Raw genomic sequence first — 10,635 nt, 5'->3', positions numbered from 1 at the left:
TGGAGCAGGATTTAGGGTTTGAGCACGTTAACAGTCCCTGAGCGCTCACTCTTGATTTATCATCCTGCTCGAGCTCTTTCAGCTGACACACACACACACACACACACACACACACACACACACAGCGAGCGGATAGATGGATGGAGTTTTCAGTCGGAGTGGAGAGGGGGTTTGAAATACAACTGTTTTCTCTGTGGGGAGAATATTTCACTGTATATATATTCATCATTACAGTTAAATGCTTTTTTTTTAAACTGAAAAATAAGGAAAAGCAATACTAGTGTCACAATGAGAGTAAATGGATTTTAAAGGCTGAGTGTGTTGGTTCATTGTTAAGAGTAAATGCACTTTAATTAAGCTGATGAAGAACTGCAGGACCCTCTGATAGTAATAGTTTCTATGTTAGTGTGTGAGAGGAGCACCTCCAGTATCCTGCACCTCCTGCTGCTTCCTGTGGAACATGATAATGTCACGGTTCAGTCGCTTTGCAGGGTCCTGACATTTGTCTTGTTGTAAGAGGGCTAATTCACCCAAATTACAACAACACGTTTTCTCACTTGCCTCCATGGATCTGTTTGACACACGCAGATCCCAAAACAATCACAGCGTGAAAAAGATCTAATCCAACAGCGATGCACTTTTTTTTTTGTTTAGAGCTAATGGATGAATTATTTTCTCAATAGAATTTTATTTTCGTTAATTCATAAAAATAAAACAGATTTTCTCTCATGAAAACATTTAATCTTGTAAATTCAGAAAAAACTGCTGGATTTTGATCACAAGAGATTTTTCTATTAAGCTGAACTGATCCTTTAATTCCCCTTCCCCATGTGAGATGGTGAAATCTAACGATCTCATCGTCCGCACAAAGAAACACAACAGGTTGGAAAGAAATGACAGTGAATTGTCTGTAAGTTTTTATTAAACCTTAAGTACAAACTGCAAAAGTAAAAAACTGTCAATATAACCAACATGAGACTCTCTTTCCGAGTGGAGGGAAAGGCCGAGATGCGGCACTAATAAATTAAGTCACCAGAGACCCCACTGTGAGCAAGTATTTTATACTGTAGAAAATGGAAGAAACCAAAAAAATCAATAAAAACTGAGAAACAAACAAAAAAAAAGAAAATCCCAGAATAAAATATATTGTAAGGCCATAAAAACTTGACAACCACTTTTTTATGTTGAAAACACCCGACTTGGTATTTCATTAAATAGTCCTAAAACAGTTCAGTCTTCTGCGAGGGAACGACAACCAACAAACTGGATTATAGGATTTTTCCTTGACAGTCACCACTGGCAAGCTCAGTGCAACATGAGTAGCTACTACATTTTTGTTGAATTTTCAGTAATGAAAATGTAAAAACCCATTTTTTTTTTAGTGAACATATCTTTTTTTCCCTTTTCTTTAAAAAAGTAAAGCTAAACAAACAAAACTAGGTTGGGGGGGCAGTCGTCGGCTACTCAATATCTTCTTTCTTAGTGATATAAGCAGCACTTAAAAATTTTATACACGTTTACCAGAGCAACCCTGTAAGCATCAAACTCACACGGATGAAGAAAGGGAAAATGTAAGGCTTTTTCTTCATCGAGCGCACTCCTCTGGAACTTTGTCTCCTCTTTTATTCCTTCCTTCCTTCCTTCTTTTCTTTCTTCCTTAACCCCAGAAAAAGGCTCAAGTATTTAAAGAAATTTACAGGATTATGTACAAAAAAAGTTGATGTTTTGTTTGTGTTGGACTTTCTCTTCTCTCTCTAAAAAAAGAAAAAATCACTCAGAATATATCTGGAAAAGGGAACAAATTCAAAAGCCAAAAAAACCCCAAAAAAAGACAATTAAAGAAAAAAAAAAAACTTGGATTCGATATTTCACATTTAACACTCGTTGACTAGTGGCTCTACTTGAGATAACACATCAGATTCAACAAAAGTAGAAAAAAAAGAACACAATAATAATAATAATATAATATAATAATTAATGTTTACTGGTACAGATGAAACAAGAGGACTGGAAGAATGGAATGTTAACACGATTGCACATCTAGAACCAGAAAAGCCTGAAAAGCTTTCCTGCCCTGTGGGGCGGGGGTGCGTGAGCGAGCCGTTTGCCGACAGCAGGCGTCGCCGACCCCCAGATTTTAAATTTTTGTGTTGTTATACAGTAATGATAACCAACAGCACCAATAAAAATGGATCTCCTCGCTAAGTATCAGGCACGGTTTTCACTCGCTAGCGAAGGAGGGATCCCTCCATGCGACCAGGAAGTGAGGTGAGCGGTGACCCTTCACAGGTCAAAGCAGCTGTAGCTCTGCCCCCCCCCTCTCTAACGTCCACCAACGAAGAGAAACATCCACAATGACGACAAAAAAAAAAAAAAAACACAGAAGACTTCTCGCAAAAAAAACTAGAGAAAACAAAGCTAAAATTCAAAATAGAACTGGAAAAAACAAAAGCCGACCAACAATAAACCAACATCATCGTCTTTCAAGTTTTGACCTCGCGTCACCAACACCCCTTTAAAAACAAAAACACACAATGCAGGAGCTGCATCACGACTAAAATCAATGAAGAAAGGACTCTTCTTCCTCAGAGCGAGGACAGAGAGAAACTTTGGGCAACTACTTGATATCATTTTCATATCAGAAAAAACCAGGGAGGGAAAAAAAAAAAGGCCACCTTATCATTCGTCCCACGTTCACAGTCGAGTGATGCGCGATGAGAAGGGATGGGGCCTCCGGAGGGTTCCGTCTCCGGAGGAAAAGAGGGGATGCAGGAAAAAGGTGAAGGGAGGGTGAGGGGACGCATCGAGTCTTCTTGTGAACTTAATGCTCGTGATGCAGCTGAGGACGAGTTCAGGCGGGGCGGGGGAGGGGGGATAAAATCATCCAGAATAAAAACAAATTCTTCTTTCACACTAGTGCAAAAAAGACAACTTGTTATTCTTTTTTTTCTTTTCTCTCTTTTCTTTTATATAAACAAGCCTGTCGTACTAAGGGGGGAGGTGAATTTTTTTTTGGGATGAGGGGATTTCCAAAGCTCAAAAACAATCGATTTAAATATCGGAGCGGTGGAGGAGGGATTGATAGTGATCCTGCTTTAGGTTTTAAAAAAAAGGGTGTAAAGGGGCAGGGCGTGGACACAGCGCACGGGGCGGCCATGTCGTAGGCGCCCGCCTCAGGACACGGCTGCAGCCTTGGGTATGTGGCTGGAGGACAGACGAGATAGGGAGACCTCCACAGTGGCGCGCTTCCTGGGGCCGCGCTTGGCCGGCGATGCTTTGGCGGGGCTCAAGCCGAGACAGGGGTCCCCTCCTACTCCGCTGACCACGACCCCCCCACCGACGCCTCTGCTGTTTTTTAACAGGGCCCGGCCGCACACCTGGTTCACCAAACTGTTGATTTGCTCCTGGAAGGGAAAGACACCAGTTAAAAAATTAATAATGTGCAGTTTATTTTATAAACACACATTTGCAATGGTTTTGCCTGGTTCAGCTTCGTTACATGAGAGTACATGAACTCTGTCATGGTGAATAAATTACTTCCTGGAGCAGTGTAAACCTGTCTGACGTCTCCCCCAGCTGGACGCAGACAGAACTGCACCACAGCAGAACCCAAACGGCAGCAGCTCACCTCATCGTATCGGTACATCATCTTAAGGCCTCTGCAGGACTTGTGCTTCTCCACATAGCGCAGCGCACACTCCAGACAGAACACCACGTTCTCCGTCTCCTGAACCACCTGGAGACACAAAGCGAGACACAGACATTTATTATAGAAACCAGACACTCCTACTACTGAGATTCTGTGGGGGGAACCTGATCAATTATTTATCTATGTTCTATACTCCTACTGTATTATACCAACAGCAAGTTAGTGTGTAAGTTTCCATATAATACAATGTTATGGTGTTTCTAATTTCTAATTCTATCATTTAGTTTTCAAATACTTAGCCACAAAAACTAAAAGAAAGTGCAGAAGAAAAACTTGGCAATATAGTAATGTGCAATAAATAAGATGTATGTTTTTGCGTTCGTTACGTGTTATTAAAGGGCATATTGCAAACATAAAAAAAAATGATATGAATGATTTTATCAATAATGTTTCAGGGTTTGAACAAGTTAAATATATAACTTGTCAGTTTCATGTAACAGTTTCAAATTGGTCTTGTTATTAGATTTATTACAATGTGTTAATGTCTGCATCTTAGGGAAGAAACTAAAATTCCCAGAAACAGTAAAAGCTGCATGCCATCAAAACTTTTTTCTTAAAAAGAAAGTGTGACGGAACAAAGTTCATCCTAAGGTAAAACCTAGTAAGTAATATAAGTCACAAACTTTCCTTGAAGATAAAATCAGACTGTTGGTTACTGGTGAGACTGAAGTAAAACACCAACATGTATCCAAACTGACATTACAGCAATTAAGAATACAAGTCGTCACATCTTATAACCGTGGTGTGTTAAACTCCTCCACTCTCTGCTCTCACCATGGACAAGTAGCAGAGATGCTGACAGATCTGGCAGCGTCTCTCTGAAGATTCCAGTGCCAGCCACTTCCCGCGGGGCTTCTTGCGTCCCTCGCCAGGCCCGAGGCTGCCGTCGTGCGTGCCGTAGCGAGCGGAGGAGAGCAAACCTGCCTTGTAAAGTTCCTGCCGTTGATGCATCTCTATGTTCCTGTTGGACAAAAACGTGCACGCCAGGTTAGAGCATCCAAAATAAAACCTTTGCTGTTGTTGTGTCAGACAGGATGTGTCGATAATACAAAACAAAGAGGAAGAGAAAACATGAATATACAGGGCGGCTACAACTTTTGATTTCTTCTGTGGAGGATGTGGAAATGACAAGTTTTTAAATTATAGTCTTTTGAACAGTAATAGGATTTTATATATATTTTTCAATAGTGGGTAGATGAGCACTCCTGGATCCTACCTGAGATCTTTGAGTAGGGAGGAGATGGTGGTGAGGAGAAGGCCGTTGTCCCTCTTCGACTCGGCCGTGGCGATCTGGTACAGTAGCTTCTCCATGGAGAAGGGTTTGGCTATGCGACGACATTTCAGGTCCTGCACAAAAAAAAAATCAGAACAGATCACAAATTCTGATTCTGACCAACAGACGATTTCCTGGTGTATTTACATTGTGCTCTTTTCTTTTTTATTACAGAAACAGCTTTTTTCTCCCCCAGCATAAGTCGTGTGATGAAAACAAATTGGTCTCAATGTTTCACTGGTTTAAAGCCAGATATGCTCCAACTGTGCTGATAATATCTTCAAGTGTGTTTGCAGTGTAACTGTGGACTCTCATCGCTCCGATCAATATTTCCTGACCTCTCCTGTTCACTAGTTTTACTGCCTCATGATCGTGCACTTCCTTAAACCAGTGAAGTTGCAGTTTACATCCACGTCTGTCGAGAATCATATGTATTGAAGGAATTAAAGTGTATTTCTTAATTTGCGATAGAGGGACATATAAATAAAACGGATTGGACTTGACTTTCTTCAGCTTTGTTTCTTGTAGTAGTGTGTAAATTAAAATGATGGAGGCATCACCCACAGCTGTCACCAGTCATGAAAATGCTCATTATTTGGAACAATACTGTATGAACACATTTGATTTTAGATATTACATTTATAAATACACATTTTGTTTTGTGCACATGTTCCTTTATTCACATGCTGACCTTTGAAGCCTGGTAACCCAGGTTCATCCAGTGCGGCGTGGCAAAGTGTACGGTCTCCGACACGCTGTAGCCACAGCACACCTTAGAGACGAAGGCACCGGGGAAGCAGACCACAAACTGGCCGCTCCGCTGGACCGTACGGTGAACCTTGATACCTTCACGGCACAGCACCTCTGGAGAGATCTGGAGGAGGAAGAGAAAGGTTTTACTTCTCTGCGACTGTACATTTCTGGAAATTAGTTTTATATTTTTAGGTATTTTCACTGAAAGGACAGTGCAAGAGTGAAATGGGGACTGACATACAGCAAGAGGCCAGGTTGGGTTGCTCATTTTTTAGCACAGCGGTCCAAACTCGTGGTCAATGCATGACAAATAGAGATGGATTGTAGATGACAAAATACTAAAATAGGCATAAACAGAGAACACTGACCATGATGTTCTTCTCCAACATCTCTAGTCCTGGGGTACCATTGGCCTGAAGCAGTGTATGGACCACCTTGTCCAGCTTAGCCTTCTCCTCAGCAGGGACAGAATACCTGTGGGAGGAAGATGCATAAAGAAAACAAAGTCAGAAACTAGCTCTTGATGCATTAAAAACAATACATGAGAGTTTGAGGCAGATTTTTCATTGTGATCTTACACAAAAAAACCCAGTGAAGCAGAGAAGAGAGGATACTCACCAAATGCAATCAGCACCAGTGTGTAAATAATCGATATATGGAAGGCGATTTTGGTCTCGAGACCAGCATGAGGTAGAAAATACCATGCCAATGTTTAGCCAGGGAATAGTCACCCCTGCGGAGACAGAGCATTGGTTATTACTCACTGTAGATGACACAGACTGAGGAGATGCAGCTAATAGTAACTTTGGTTTTTAGTATTGCGTGTTTATTTCCATGTGTCCTTACCAGGCACAGCTCCCAGATGCCTCAGAATGGATCCAGAGTTATTGGGGAGGACAGTGAGGTTCCATCCATGTCTGAGGTAGAGAGAAGACAAACAATTATTTCTATGATTCAAAACAGTACCGTGACAAGATAGATGAGTCAACAGTGACAGAAGTGGAAGGTCAATGGGCGACTTACTTTGAAAATGGCTCTGACTTTCCTGTGGGGAAACCACTTCCGTGTGTACTGGTGTCCACCTTCCCACAATGCACTGCCACGTGGCTGTCTCTATGCTCCACAATACTCCAGTACTCTTGCTGCAAGGAAAAAAAAAAAAGGAAAGGTGATTAGCTGAAGAATGCATGAAACACGTTACAGGTTTCAGGTGATAATTCATTGGAGAAGCGACGTCATACATTTCAAGCCAAGCCCCTACAGGCCATCTTCATAACTGCGATTGGATAAAAAAAAAAGCGTGCTAACCTCAACCTCAGCAGCGCCCGGTTCCTTGTTAAAGCACATGGTCATGGTGTTCCGGGCTATCCTGAAGAAGTTCGTCAAAGACACAGATTTCCCCTGAAACAGAAAGACATTAAACATCATGAAGGAAAAAAGATAAAACTGGAGTCTGGACTTTTTTATGATTTATGATTTATGGGCTTCCCTCACGGAAAAACAACTGTAGGGGATATGAATCGAGAGAGTGAATAAAAATACACAAAGAAAATAGTGCAGGACATGAAGTTTACAAAAGTCAGGAAAGCATTAAGGTCAAAAGAATGCATGTCCCTGCACAGAAATGTATCATCTCTACACGTCTCTCAATATGTTTCCACCTCTGTGCCTCCTCTATAGGTCCCACATATATTCCCAATGCTACAGAGGAGGTGTAGTCTCCGAAGGTGACCATAAATCTGCCTGCTCCGGCTCTGGGGATGAATGGACCCTGCTGAATGATGACCTTGTCATTTCATCCTCACAGCGACTCTTTGTCTTTCTTTTTTTTTTCTTCTCATATGAGCAGAGGCAGAGAAGAGATTTTTAAAAATAACTGATATATTTTTTGATATTTAATAAACCACAGGGGTGTAAAATACAGCAGTTAAATAAAACAGTGTGGCAGTGACCTGGTGAGCTCGGACAAGCTGTTATTTGGGCCAGTGAGAGGTTCACTTATCTGAGCCTTTCCTGCTGTAATTAGAGATAATTACACCCCTGACGTGCACTTTGTTCTCTGGATACAAGAAAATGAAATATAAGCTCCTCTCGGGGAGCACTGCTGATGAAAAATGCATACAAATCTGAGTTCAGCAGAGGAGTGATGGGTCGTATTTAGACAGGCTCGTCCTGTCGGCACAGTGACAGCCATTCACCTGTCACCACGCTGAATGGTGCTTCTATAAATCAGACGTCTATGGACTGTACGAGTCTGTTCAGAATAATCTAAGCTTTTCAGACGGATTTAGACTCCAAAGGAACAGGAGGGGGAAAATATAATTGGATCCAAATTGAAAATGGGAGCAGAGTTATGAAATATGTGTAAGAGACAGAGAAAAAGTTTTGACGGAAATCATTACTTGTCAAGTTTTTGTGGCAAACATGCACACAAAAAATGATCATGTTGGGATGTACATGTAGACTAAGAACTGCTGGCCTTACATGCATACATGTGCGTCTATGTCCAGAGAGAGAGGGGCTCCATCGAGGGTTTGGCACGTGGACAGAGCTCGAGGGGAGGGGGGGGGGGGGAGGGTTTGTGGCGAGAGGACCAGAGATTTGAGGAAATGGCTACGAGCGACGGCAGAGGAGCCGTGGGGAGAGAGCTGGATTAGGGGGTGGAGAGAGCTGGAGAAAGGTGGGGTTTGAAGCCGGGGGGAGGCGTGGCGGAGCAGGGCTGCCTTTTCTTTGACCTACATTTCAGCCAGCCAGAATCAACACAGCTGCTCGCAGGCTGGATGGGCGGGAGCACATCGAATGTGCTTGATTGCGCACACACACACACGTAGGCGAGACTAGTGACCACCTTACAACACACACATATACACACACACACACACACACACACACACACACACACACACACACACACACACACACACACACACACACACACACACACACACACACACACAATCCAACAAAACCACAATATGTGCAAGGTACAGAAACTGCTGTCCCTCAGACTAATCACCACAAACTAGGTCTTAACAGCTGCATGACACATTTACAAGTGCTGCTGCATTAAACAGGTGTGCAAATCTTTTAGGTTTGCTTCAATAGGCCATAAAACGACTACGATTAAAAACCACGATAATGTTACTAAGAAAACTGCAGAAGAATTTCAATTGGGCATCAACAACTTGCAGCAGAGTAACATTGTCCCCAAGAGAAGGCCCATTATAGCTAGAACAGCTCAGCTCCTTTTAAAGACAGGATGCAGATGTAGTCACTAATGAAGTGACAGCTAAAGCTGTTAATGACAAACCTGACAAAAACAAAACCTGACACAAACAAAGTCAAACAAGCGTGTAGGTGTTTTTCTGATGACTCATCTATTCGCTGTAATGAGAAGAAGGGCAACCATGACGAGAAGGCAGACACATCAGTATGTGGGCATTATAACTCAGTGCCGCTGCTGATGTAACAATGACTAACTGTAAACTTCACAGCAAAAGCTACAGCAAGTAAAGCTGCACTCAGACGTGCACTTAACTCTGCAGTCCTGTCTGACATTCTCTGCAGAGGCTGTGTGTGAGAATGGAGTTTTTGGAGTGAGAAGCTCCGGACTTCAGGGTTTAACATTCAGTGTTTTTGTGAATTTATCTCAGCAGATGATCTCCTGCTGTAAAAGGTAAACTCTAGAGAGTGTCTCAGGGTTCATGTCAAGAAGCTTTTTATAGCAGGAAAAGAACAGAAACATAACAAGGATCCACTTACATGTGTCTCGTGTGTATGTTTCTGATGTGTAACAGCAAAAGTCTTCTCCATCCTCACCTTGTAAATACATTTGTGCTGGTCATTGAGAACGCCCCTGTCCTCCTCCTCCTGCTCCTCTCCATGCTGCTTGTCCTCTTTGCCTTGTTTTTCCTGAGCGAAGAGCCGGCGCCGGCCCGCTTTGACCTGAGCCTCCAGCTCCTTCAGATGGTGATACACTCCATTGGTGCGCTGGTTCCCCGTGGGCCCTCCCACTATCCCACCTGCTAGCCCGTTCTTGGGCTCGTAGCGTGGCAAGACCAGGGCACTAGGTGCCGAGGAGTCCAAAAGACCCTCTAGAGGCCCCCGGCGTCCCTCCAGCTTCTTTTTCTCCTGCAGCACCTCGGCCTGCAGTCCGAGGCGCTCGTCAGCGCTGAGCGAGTCATAGGAGAGGATGTACTGGAGGTACGCCTCCTGCAGCTTGGCGAGCCGGTCCTGCGCTGACTTAGGGATGCGCAGGAGGTCGGCCAGCTTGGTCCACTTCTTCAGGTCCATCACCTGCTGCATGCCGCCCATGTCGTTGATGAGCTGGAAAAAACGTGACAGGTCCACTTCACAGCCACCTGTGTGAAACAGAAACACAAAGACGAGGTTACTTCAGAGAAAAATGTGCACAGGAAGTTTTCAATTTTCAAATCAAATCAAATGAAGAGGCCTGCCATCTTGGAGCATCTGCTCCTGTGGCTAAATATGCCATTTCCTCCAGCCCACTTCATTTCATCTGAAACGGCCAGTTGAGCTATCAGCTTTCAAAATGATCTGGACCATCACTGCGCCACACAGAGACACAAATTACTGTTAATGCAGATCTGATCTGCTGGGCACAGTAAAGGAAGTCATTTGGAACCGGGCCTCCTGGTTGGCTGAAGCCACTCCGCTGTGGGTCACTGGCTGCCAGGTCTGTCTGGCCGACAGCCACATAGCTGTTCTCACACTGAGCTAATCTGCACACCGCTGTATACAGAGCTCCCAACACACACACACACACAACACCAGGCAGTGTAAAACTCTAAAATTCAACAACAAAGTATCTATTCAACTTTTAGAAAATGATCATAAAATGTGGTCTCTATGACTAATGGAAGGTGAAGAGGTAAACTGG

General features: G+C 43.3%; 1 protein-coding gene across 1 annotated transcript in view; it reads right to left on the bottom strand.

The window, feature by feature from the left end:
• Positions 1-894: 894 nt before the first annotated feature.
• jarid2b (jumonji and AT-rich interaction domain containing 2b) overlaps positions 895-10,635 on the bottom strand; it is a 103,727-nt gene continuing 93,986 nt past the window's right edge. Inside the window, exons 8-18 of the mRNA XM_069515977.1 lie at positions 9,555-10,096; positions 7,044-7,136; positions 6,759-6,877; positions 6,582-6,652; positions 6,354-6,468; positions 6,104-6,209; positions 5,674-5,856; positions 4,926-5,056; positions 4,484-4,670; positions 3,629-3,736; positions 895-3,404 (exon numbers count right to left, since the gene is read on the bottom strand). Coding sequence (XP_069372078.1) covers positions 3,174-3,404; positions 3,629-3,736; positions 4,484-4,670; positions 4,926-5,056; positions 5,674-5,856; positions 6,104-6,209; positions 6,354-6,468; positions 6,582-6,652; positions 6,759-6,877; positions 7,044-7,136; positions 9,555-10,096 — 1,886 coding nt within the window. The 3' untranslated portion in view covers positions 895-3,173. The remainder of the gene's footprint in view (positions 3,405-3,628; positions 3,737-4,483; positions 4,671-4,925; positions 5,057-5,673; positions 5,857-6,103; positions 6,210-6,353; positions 6,469-6,581; positions 6,653-6,758; positions 6,878-7,043; positions 7,137-9,554; positions 10,097-10,635) is intronic.

Source organism: Paralichthys olivaceus, chromosome 20 (genome assembly GCF_024713975.1).
Source record: "Paralichthys olivaceus isolate ysfri-2021 chromosome 20, ASM2471397v2, whole genome shotgun sequence".
Lineage (NCBI taxonomy): Eukaryota > Metazoa > Chordata > Actinopteri > Pleuronectiformes > Paralichthyidae > Paralichthys > Paralichthys olivaceus.
This window is presented reverse-complemented; position numbering and strand designations above follow the sequence as displayed.